Genomic DNA, 11,640 nt, shown 5'->3' with positions numbered 1-11,640 from the left:
TCGTTGTCTCCTGCTGTGGCGGCGTCCTCCTCCTCCTCATGACCTGACCCGGGCTTGTCGGTGCCGCTCTCCAAGGTGTCTGTGGTTTCTACTGGGACGCTGTCCATGATGCTGGGCCCCCTGGGTTGCTACAAAGTGTATACAGGTGTACAGATTTGTTAATTGTCTTCAAGTGGTATTAAACAAAATAGTTGAACAATCACACGGGTCTTTATTGAACGTACCAGATAAACTCATAAAGAATGTTGTATTGACCTAAGTAACATTCTACATTCCCAGTCATAAGGGCAATGGAGAATACTGATAGGTGGTTGGTTACCACTAGAGGCATAGAGGCAACAATGTAATCATGCAGCTCCTTAACCGCATTCGACATGATAGCAGAGACAGGAGGGTTGGTATTCGGACAGTATAATGTCGGCTAGGAGTGTTGCAGCACCAGTGAATAGCGCAGCTTAAACCTCTCACATCTGTAGACATGGTTGCAGATGAATGATGTTTCTAAGACTTACATAGCGTTTACCCGAAGGTAGCACAAGGGTTAATGAACACCCCTCCTCTAGTGCTACAATGTTGACTCTGAAATGTCTTCATTAAACCCACTATTGGAATTTACACTGGCTGTAATCCGGGGAAATAGTCCGTCCTCACAAAAAACACACCACACACACCTCAGGAATTAACATTTTCGTTTTGAAGCACAGTCTACCACTAGCTACCACACGGAGGAGCCGTTAACCCTCACGCTCTCCTCATTGTCTATGCAGCCTGAACTTATCCTTCGCGCTGTCTCCGGGTCATTGTGACCCACAGCGTTGTCTATTACGCCACCTTCGCGCTGTCTCGGGGGTCGTTGTGACCCACAGCATTGCATATTACGCCACCTTCGCGCTGTCTCGGGGGGTCGTTGTGACCCACAGCGTTGTCTATTACGCCACCTTCGCGCTGTCTCGGGGGTCGTTGTGACCCACAGCGTTGCATATTACGCCACCTTCGCGCTGTCTCGGGGGGTCGTTGTGACCCACAGCGTTGTCTATTACGCCACCTTCGCGCTGTCTCGGGGGGGTCGTTGTGACCCACAGCGTTGTCTATTACGCCACCTTCGCGCTGTCTCGGGGGTCGTTGTGACCCACAGCGTTGCATATTACGCCACCTTCGCGCTGTCTCGGGGGTCATTGTGACCCACAGCGTTGCATATTACGCCACCTTCGCGATGTCTCAGGGGTCATTGTGACCCACAGCGTTGCATATTACGCCACCTTTGCGCTGTCTCGGGGGTCGTTGTGACCCACAGCGTTGTATATTACGCCACCTTCGCGCTGTCTCGGGGGTCGTTGTGACCCACAGCGTTGTATATTACGCCCCCCCTTCGCGCTGTCTCGGGGGTTGTTGTGACCCACAGCGTGGGAATGAAAGGTTTGACTTATTTTTTGTATTATGAAAAGTTGTCAGAAGACCGCTGTGGGTCACAAGGAACCGGAGACAGTGCGGGGTCTCGTAATAGACAACACAGACGTTGCCGTGTCTAACAAAAAGGCAGAGACAGCGCAATGAACAAGTATCTCTCTGGTGGTCTAGTGGCAAGACTGTGGGGCTTTCAGCTCCGTGGCCTGGGTTCGCTTCACAGTCAGGGCAAATATGATTTCATTTTTATTTAGACGGATAATGTTTCACTTCACTATTTTTGTATTACAAAAGGTTGTCAGCACGAGGGTGGCGTAAAAGACTAGGTATGGTGAGTCACAGCGCAGACTAGGATACAGCGCGAGAGTGTACTAATAGGCTAGGCAGACAAGGCTAGAAATAAAAGGGTTCACTTTATTTATTTTTTATTATGAAAAAGTTGTCACAACGTCAGTTTGCTTCACCACAACCCCGAAACGGCACGAGAGTGGCGTCATAGACTAGGAAGACAACGCGAGGAATAAAATCAAACGTTTCACTTTATTTTTGTATCATGAAAAGTTGTCACACCACGCATGACACCGTGCTTCACAACGACCCGCAGACAGCACTAGGGATAGAACCTCCAGCCCGCCGTCCTGATACATCATCTATACATCCCATGCATGTGTTGGTAGTAGCGTTAGCAGCGCTGTGGCTTGAGCAAAGCCCTCTTCTGCACTCGACTGAGTTGTTCAGTCTTCTGCACACACTCCCGCGGGTCGTCCAGGGTCAACGGGAACCTCTCCTTGGCCGAAGCCCAGCTCGGTGGGGCATGTGGGGCAGTATACATGCGAACAGGATTTGCAGACAGGCCTCTTACACCCGCGACAAACGGTGAACGTTTTACGGTCCTTCTTCACCGGGCAGACTTGACATCTCTTCCTCTTACTGGCAGGGACCGGCGACGTCGGTCCTGCCGATGAGGAGGCGGCGGTGGCGGCTGCTGCTGCCGCTGCGCCATCCTCTCCGGGTCGCCGTTGAGGAGGCGGATCGCGACAGCTGGCCATCCGTAGATCTTTCACAACCGCGGCAGCAGCTCCAGTGCGGGGCAGACATCGTCTTCTTTCGATCAGCGGAGTCACGAGGGCCCTTCCGAGTTGCTCGAGGAAAAACCTTCTCTTGTTGCGCTTACGCGGCATCCAGTTGGGGTTGACCTCTCTCCATATCACAAAGGCGTTGTAGGAGGAGACGTCAACGATGTTGCTGAAGATGACGAGGGGCCAGCGGGCCGTCTTCCTTTTACAGCTGTAGGCCGTGATGACTTTATCCAGATTGTCGACTCCGCCTTTGTTCAAATTATAATCCAGGACGATGGTCGGTTTGCCGTTGTTTCTGTCACTGATTTCAGCGTCTGTGTGGCGTGTGCTCATGAGTAAAAAGTTCTTATTTTTCTTCGCGAGGTAGGAAACCAGAGTGGTGGTTGGAGTGAAGGCGAACTGCGACGACAGCACCCGTCGCGTCTTCGTCGTCAGCAGCTCGGACGGCAGCTCGGCCCTGTTCTTTCGCACGGTGCCAACCACGGTCATGTTTCTCGTCGCCATGAGCTCTCGTCCGAGTTCGTAAGAGGTGAAGAAATTGTCACACGTCACATTGCGATCCTTCAGGCCCTCTGTCACGTCGAGCACGACGCGCATCCCCTGGTTCCTCTCCGGGACTCCGTCCATCTGCTTCCCGGTGTAGACTTGCATCTTCCAAGCGTAGCTTGATTTTGCATCGCACGCCACCCACGACTTGATGCCGTATTTCGCCGGTTTGCTTGGCATGTACTGCTTGAAAGGACACCGTCCTCTGAACGCGAGCAGTTGTTCGTCCACGGTCACTTCGGGCCCTGGGTCGTAGAGGCGTGGTAATCTCTCTACCCACATATCCCAGACCTCTCTTATCGCCGCCAACTTGTCCGTCGCGCGTCTCGCCGCTCGTGTCCCACGGTCGTCAAATCGTATCGACGTCGAATAGGTGTAGAAGAGTTTCAGCTGCATGGTAGCGCGGAAAATCGCTCTGCCGCTTTGCGCGTCCCATAGACTGGCGGCCGCTTCGCCTCGGGACTTGTACACCCCTGCCAGGATTAGCAGCCCTATGTAGGCACGTAGGTCAGTGGCGTCCATGGCTTTCCACTCCTCTCCGCGTTTCAGATAACCTTCCCGATTTGTCACGTCCAAGATTACTCTTTCGATTTGTGGCGTGACAAATAGTAAAAATGCGGAGACGATGTCGTGAGCGTGGGAAACGGCGTAAACTGTGGGTCCTCTGGGGGTCCTCTCCGTACTGTCACGTTGCGACAGCAGCCTCGGATTCCTCCGATACGCAATCGAACGCCATTCAATTTGGCCGTTTTTCGACAAGAAAGTATCTCTGTCGATTTGAGGGGCTTGGTCGGCGGCAACGGCACCGTCGTCGTCGTGGTTGACTGCGTCATACTCTTGCCCGTCTTCTTCTTCCTCCTCCTCTTCTGCCACATTCTCTGCACACTGCAGCCGCACGGCCGCTCGGCAGACGGGTCAGACCGCGGTTTCTCTGAAGCCAGACGTCACGTGGCCCGTCTGCTTGCAACTTGGCAGAAGGGTCCGACGGCGGTTTTCTCTGGTTCTCTGGTTGGACCAAACAAAAATACAAAAAAATACAAAAATATATAAATAAAGTGGTGAGAGAGGTCCGGCCGCGGTTTTCTCTGGTTCTCTGGTTGGACCAAAAAAAATAAAATAAAAAATAAACAAAATAAAATAAAATAAAAACTAAGTGGTGAGAGAGGTCCGGCCGCGGTTTTCTCTGACGCCAGACGTCACGTCGCCCCGTCTGCTCGCCGAGGCCGTCCTACCTGCAAACTTGGCAGAAGGGTCCGACCGCGGTTTTCTCTGACGCCAGGCCAATTCTCCCGCCGAGAGGGATCGCCAATCGTCGAATCGTAAAAGGCGGCGCGCGCGCGCGCGCGGTTGGACAAAGAAAATAAAAATAAAAATTGAAATAAAATAATATAAAATAAAATACATAAATAAAGTGGACGAGACGAGGTCGGAGAGAGGCGTCGATTTCATCTGTCTCCCTTCGTTCCGACCTTATCAATTTAATCTAGGTCGACGTGGCCAGTCTGATTCCAAAGGGGCCACGGCCGCTCGGCAGACGGGTCCGACCGCGGTTACCATTTGTCTCCAGCCCTTCCGACCTTATCAATTTAATCTAGGTCGACGTGGCCAGTCTGATTCCAAAGGGGCCGCAGCCGCACGGCCGCTCGGCAGACGGGTCCGGCCGCGGTTACCATTTGTCTCCCGCCCTTCCGACCTTATCAATTTAATGTCGGTCGACGTGGCCAGTCTGATTCCAAAGGGGCCGCAGCCGCACGGCCGCTCGGCAGACGGGTCCGACCGCGGTTTCTCTGAAGCCAGACGTCACGTGGCCCGTCTGCTTGCAACTTGGCAGAAGGGTCCGACGGCGGTTTTCTCTGGTTCTCTGGTTGGACAAAACAAAAATAAAAAAAATTAAAAAATATATAAATAAAGTGGTGAGAGAGGTCCGGCCGCGGTTTTCTCTGACGCCAGACGTCACGTCGCCCCGTCTGCTCGCCGAGGCCGTCCTACCTGCAAACTTGGCAGAAGGGTCCGACTGCGGTTTTCTCTGACGCCAGGCCAATTCTCCCGCCGAGAGGGATCGCCAATCGTCGAATCGTAAAAGGCGGCGCGCGCGGTTGGACAAAAATAAAAAATTTTACAAAATAAAATTGAAATAAAATAATATAAAATAAAATACATAAATAAAGTGGACGAGACGAGGTCGGAGAGAGTCGTAGATTTCATCTGTCTCCCTTCGTTCCGACCTTATCAATTTAATCTAGGTCGACGTGGCCAGTCTGATTCCAAAGGGGCCACGGCCGCTCGGCAGACGGGTCCGACCGCGGTTACCATTTGTCTCCAGCCCTTCCGACCTTATCAATTTAATCTAGGTCGACGTGGCCAGTCTGATTCCAAAGGGGCCGCAGCCGCACGGCCGCTCGGCAGACGGGTCCGGCCGCGGTTACCATTTGTCTCCCGCCCTTCCGACCTTATCAATTTAATGTCGGTCGACGTGGCCAGTCTGATTCCAAAGGGGCCGCAGCCGCACGGCCGCTCGGCAGACAGGTCCGACCGCGGTTTCTCTGAAGCCAGATGTCACGTGGCCCGTCTGCTTGCAACTTGGCAGAAGGGTCCGAAGGGTGGTTTAATGTGTATAGAAGTTGTAGCAACCAAGGGCCGTAGCCAAGACCGAATAGCACTGCAGTTCTGAAAAACACGGTTGGTTGGTTGAAAATAGCAGTCGTTTATTTAACCAAACTACCAAACAAAACACAAAACTAACACAAATAGCTCAGCTTCTTTGTCGGTCTTGACTGGTCAGGCGGGTCTTGTCTCTACCTCCCACTCGTTACTGAAAAAAAACCACACAGGAGGAGTTTGGTAAGCTTACAAACCGTATCCACATCCTCCATCCAAGTCATGAGCAGCACCTGTGTAGCTCGTTGTCTCCTGCTGTGGCGGCGTCCTCCTCCTCCTCATGACCTGACCCGGGCTTGTCGGTGCCGCTCTCCAAGGTGTCTGTGGTTTCTACTGGGACGCTGTCCATGATGCTGGGCCCCCTGGGTTGCTACAAAGTGTATACAGGTGTACAGATTTGTTAATTGTCTTCAAGTGGTATTAAACAAAATAGTTGAACAATCACACGGGTCTTTATTGAACGTACCAGATAAACTCATAAAGAATGTTGTATTGACCTAAGTAACATTCTACATTCCCAGTCATAAGGGCAATGGAGAATACTGATAGGTGGTTGGTTACCACTAGAGGCATAGAGGCAACAATGTAATCATGCAGCTCCTTAACCGCATTCGACATGATAGCAGAGACAGGAGGGTTGGTATTCGGACAGTATAATGTCGGCTAGGAGTGTTGCAGCACCAGTGAATAGCGCAGCTTAAACCTCTCACATCTGTAGACATGGTTGCAGATGAATGATGTTTCTAAGACTTACATAGCGTTTACCCGAAGGTAGCACAAGGGTTAATGAACACCCCTCCTCTAGTGCTACAATGTTGACTCTGAAATGTCTTCATTAAACCCACTATTGGAATTTACACTGGCTGTAATCCGGGGAAATAGTCCGTCCTCACAAAAAACACACCACACACACCTCAGGAATTAACATTTTCGTTTTGAAGCACAGTCTACCACTAGCTACCACACGGAGGAGCCGTTAACCCTCACGCTCTCCTCATTGTCTATGCAGCCTGAACTTATCCTTCGCGCTGTCTCCGGGTCATTGTGACCCACAGCGTTGTCTATTACGCCACCTTCGCGCTGTCTCGGGGGTCGTTGTGACCCACAGCATTGCATATTACGCCACCTTCGCGCTGTCTCGGGGGGTCGTTGTGACCCACAGCGTTGTCTATTACGCCACCTTCGCGCTGTCTCGGGGGTCGTTGTGACCCACAGCATTGCATATTACGCCACCTTCGCGCTGTCTCGGGGGGTCGTTGTGACCCACAGCGTTGTCTATTACGCCACCTTCGCGCTGTCTCGGGGGTCGTTGTGACCCACAGCGTTGCATATTACGCCACCTTCGCGCTGTCTCGGGGGGTCGTTGTGACCCACAGCGTTGTCTATTACGCCACCTTCGCGCTGTCTCGGGGGGGTCGTTGTGACCCACAGCGTTGTCTATTACGCCACCTTCGCGCTGTCTCGGGGGTCGTTGTGACCCACAGCGTTGCATATTACGCCACCTTCGCGCTGTCTCGGGGGTCATTGTGACCCACAGCGTTGCATATTACGCCACCTTCGCGATGTCTCAGGGGTCATTGTGACCCACAGCGTTGCATATTACGCCACCTTTGCGCTGTCTCGGGGGTCGTTGTGACCCACAGCGTTGTATATTACGCCACCTTCGCGCTGTCTCGGGGGTCGTTGTGACCCACAGCGTTGTATATTACGCCCCCCCTTCGCGCTGTCTCGGGGGTTGTTGTGACCCACAGCGTGGGAATGAAAGGTTTGACTTATTTTTTGTATTATGAAAAGTTGTCAGAAGACCGCTGTGGGTCACAAGGAACCGGAGACAGTGCGGGGTCTCGTAATAGACAACACAGACGTTGCCGTGTCTAACAAAAAGGCAGAGACAGCGCAATGAACAAGTATCTCTCTGGTGGTCTAGTGGCAAGACTGTGGGGCTTTCAGCTCCGTGGCCTGGGTTCGCTTCACAGTCAGGGCAAATATGATTTCATTTTTATTTAGACGGATAATGTTTCACTTCACTATTTTTGTATTACAAAAGGTTGTCAGCACGAGGGTGGCGTAAAAGACTAGGTATGGTGAGTCACAGCGCAGACTAGGATACAGCGCGAGAGTGTACTAATAGGCTAGGCAGACAAGGCTAGAAATAAAAGGGTTCACTTTATTTATTTTTTATTATGAAAAAGTTGTCACAACGTCAGTTTGCTTCACCACGACCCCGAAACGGCACGAGAGTGGCGTCATAGACTAGGAAGACAACGCGAGGAATAAAATCAAACGTTTCACTTTATTTTTGTATCATGAAAAGTTGTCACACCACGCATGACACCGTGCTTCACAACGACCCGCAGACAGCACTAGGGATAGAACCTCCAGCCCGCCGTCCTGATACATCATCTATACATCCCATGCATGTGTTGGTAGTAGCGTTAGCAGCGCTGTGGCTTGAGCAAAGCCCTCTTCTGCACTCGACTGAGTTGTTCAGTCTTCTGCACACACTCCCGCGGGTCGTCCAGGGTCAACGGGAACCTCTCCTTGGCCGAAGCCCAGCTCGGTGGGGCATGTGGGGCAGTATACATGCGAACAGGATTTGCAGACAGGCCTCTTACACCCGCGACAAACGGTGAACGTTTTACGGTCCTTCTTCACCGGGCAGACTTGACATCTCTTCCTCTTACTGGCAGGGACCGGCGACGTCGGTCCTGCCGATGAGGAGGCGGCGGTGGCGGCTGCTGCTGCCGCTGCGCCATCCTCTCCGGGTCGCCGTTGAGGAGGCGGATCGCGACAGCTGGCCATCCGTAGATCTTTCACAACCGCGGCAGCAGCTCCAGTGCGGGGCAGACATCGTCTTCTTTCGATCAGCGGAGTCACGAGGGCCCTTCCGAGTTGCTCGAGGAAAAACCTTCTCTTGTTGCGCTTACGCGGCATCCAGTTGGGGTTGACCTCTCTCCATATCACAAAGGCGTTGTAGGAGGAGACGTCAACGATGCTGAAGATGACGAGGGGCCAGCGGGCCGTCTTCCTTTTACAGCTGTAGGCCGTGATGACTTTATCCAGATTGTCGACTCCGCCTTTGTTCAAATTATAATCCAGGACGATGGTCGGTTTGCCGTTGTTTCTGTCACTGATTTCAGCGTCTGTGTGGCGTGTGCTCATGAGTAAAAAGTTCTTATTTTTCTTCGCGAGGTAGGAAACCAGAGTGGTGGTTGGAGTGAAGGCGAACTGCGACGACAGCACCCGTCGCGTCTTCGTCGTCAGCAGCTCGGACGGCAGCTCGGCCCTGTTCTTTCGCACGGTGCCAACCACGGTCATGTTTCTCGTCGCCATGAGCTCTCGTCCGAGTTCGTAAGAGGTGAAGAAATTGTCACACGTCACATTGCGATCCTTCAGGCCCTCTGTCACGTCGAGCACGACGCGCATCCCCTGGTTCCTCTCCGGGACTCCGTCCATCTGCTTCCCGGTGTAGACTTGCATCTTCCAAGCGTAGCTTGATTTTGCATCGCACGCCACCCACGACTTGATGCCGTATTTCGCCGGTTTGCTTGGCATGTACTGCTTGAAAGGACACCGTCCTCTGAACGCGAGCAGTTGTTCGTCCACGGTCACTTCGGGCCCTGGGTCGTAGAGGCGTGGTAATCTCTCTACCCACATATCCCAGACCTCTCTTATCGCCGCCAACTTGTCCGTCGCGCGTCTCGCCGCTCGTGTCCCACGGTCGTCAAATCGTATCGACGTCGAATAGGTGTAGAAGAGTTTCAGCTGCATGGTAGCGCGGAAAATCGCTCTGCCGCTTTGCGCGTCCCATAGACTGGCGGCCGCTTCGCCTCGGGACTTGTACACCCCTGCCAGGATTAGCAGCCCTATGTAGGCACGTAGGTCAGTGGCGTCCATGGCTTTCCACTCCTCTCCGCGTTTCAGATAACCTTCCCGATTTGTCACGTCCAAGATTACTCTTTCGATTTGTGGCGTGACAAAGAGTAAAAATGCGGAGACGATGTCGTGAGCGTGGGAAACGGCGGTTTTCTCTGGTTCTCTGGTTGGACAAAACAAAAATAAACAAAATAAAAAAATATATAAATAAAGTGGTGAGAGAGGTCCGGCCGCGGTTTTCTCTGGTTCTCTGGTTGGACCAAAAATAAAATAAACAAAATAAACAAAATAAAATAAAAAACTAAGTGGTGAGAGAGGTCCGGCTGCGGTTTTCTCTGACGCCAGACGTCACGTCGCCCCGTCTGCTCGCCGAGGCCGTTCTACCTGCAATCTTGGCAGAAGGGTCCGACCGCGGTTTTCTCTGACGCCAGGCCAATTCTCCCGCCGAGAGGGATCGCCAATCGTCGAATCGTAAAGGCGTCATTAGACTCAGGGGAGATGTTGGAGGCGTGGATCAAACCTCGTCAAGTTGAGAGAGCCCAATGACGCCTACCTAATTCGACCGCCGTAATTGACAACGCAGACACTGCGGTGGGTCACAACGACCCGCGGACAGCTCCACCTAGTGTTAACTAGTGATATAACCTGATATATAAACTTCTGGGGCGGGCGGCGGGTTCACAATTGACAACGCAGACACTGCGCTGGGTCACAATGACCCGAAGGTAGCTCCACCTAGTGTTAACTAGTGATATAACGTGATATACACACTTTGACAACGCAGACACTGCGGTGGGTCACAATGACCTGAGGGCAGCGCGAGTGTGCCTCCTAGTTTTAACTGTTGATATTATGTGATATACCCCTCCCCTACGTATCTATGTTTTTACACGACGGTGGGTCACAATGACCCGAAGGTAGCACAAGGGGTAAGAATAGGCATCGCAACACGACGGTGGGTCACAATGACCCGAAGGTAGCACAAGGGGTAGGAATAGGTATCGCAACACGACGGTGGGTCACAATGACCCGAAGGTAGCTCCACCTAGTGTTAACTAGTGATATAACGTGATATACACACTTTGACAACGCAGACACTGCGGTGGGTCACAATGACCCGAAGGTAGCTCCACCTAGTGTTAACTAGTGATATAACGTGATATACACACTTTGACAACGCAGACACTGCGGTGGGTCACAATGACCCGAAGGTAGCACAAGGGGTAGGAATAGGTATCGCAACACGACGGTGGGTCACAATGACCGAAGGTAGCACAAGGGGTAGGAATGGGCATCGCAACACGACGGTGGGTCACAATGACCCGAAGGTAGCACAAGGGGTAGGAATGGGCATCGCAACACGACGGTGGGTCACAATGACCCGAAGGTAGCACAAGGGTTAAGGAGCTGAAAAGCACTTTAAAGCAATATAAGAATGAAAGTGGTGGTCCCACCGCTCAAGACCGCCCGGTCCCAACACAAGCTCTTCTCCTGTCTGGCCCCCCAGTGGTGGAATCAACTCCCCACCTCCATCAGAGACACTGACTGTCTCTCCACCTTCAAGAAAAGGCTCAAGACGCACTTGTTCCGGGAGTACAACGGTACTTAGGAATGGTTCGCTTGACCCGATGTTAGTTTCCTCAAGGATCACAATGACTCTTGCTTAGAGACTTGTTGCTCTTGTGGTTAGTGGTAACTGACTTACATTTTTGTACTCGCTGTGATATATTGTTTTTATTATTGTTGCTTGCTTTTTTCCACAGGTACACTTGCACTTATAGCAGTTCATGTTGTTTAATTGTAACTTGTTTAACTACATGCTCTTATGGTTCTTCCCTTTGGCACTTATTTTGGTTGTTCACAATGTGTGCTTCATGTTTTGGCTACTCGCAATGTTTTGTGGCTATCTCGTTGTTATGATCAGTGACCTATGCACTTTGTAAAGCTCTCTCTTGGAAGTCGCTTTGGATAAAAGCGTCTGCTAAATGAATAAATGTAAATGTAAATGAAATGTGAAGTCTCAAAACTCGGAATCTAATAGCTAAATCTTGTCAAGTAGCATGCATTAGGTGATTTA

General features: G+C 51.8%; 2 protein-coding genes across 2 annotated transcripts; both read right to left on the bottom strand.

Moving 5' to 3' along the window:
- Window positions 1-2,086: 2,086 nt before the first annotated feature.
- Window positions 2,087-6,305, bottom strand: LOC134007910 (piggyBac transposable element-derived protein 4-like). Its single transcript, XM_062447628.1, has 4 exons — window positions 6,249-6,305; window positions 5,921-6,057; window positions 2,353-3,711; window positions 2,087-2,207 (listed from the first exon to the last, which is right to left on the bottom strand). The coding sequence occupies exons 1-4, from the start codon at window positions 6,303-6,305 to the stop codon at window positions 2,087-2,089; spliced, it is 1,674 nt and encodes a 557-aa protein (XP_062303612.1).
- Window positions 6,306-8,122: 1,817 nt separating this feature from the next.
- Window positions 8,123-10,047, bottom strand: LOC134007908 (piggyBac transposable element-derived protein 4-like). The gene is made up of 3 exons (XM_062447625.1): window positions 10,043-10,047; window positions 8,389-9,726; window positions 8,123-8,243 (listed from the first exon to the last, which is right to left on the bottom strand). Exons 1-3 carry the CDS (start codon window positions 10,045-10,047, stop codon window positions 8,123-8,125), a joined length of 1,464 nt encoding a protein of 487 aa, XP_062303609.1.
- Between the last annotated feature and the right edge of the window lie 1,593 nt (window positions 10,048-11,640).

Source organism: Osmerus eperlanus, chromosome 21, assembly GCF_963692335.1.
Source record: "Osmerus eperlanus chromosome 21, fOsmEpe2.1, whole genome shotgun sequence".
Classification (NCBI taxonomy): domain Eukaryota; kingdom Metazoa; phylum Chordata; class Actinopteri; order Osmeriformes; family Osmeridae; genus Osmerus; species Osmerus eperlanus.
The sequence above is the reverse complement of the archived record's forward strand: the minus strand, read 5'-3'. Positions and strand labels throughout refer to the sequence as shown.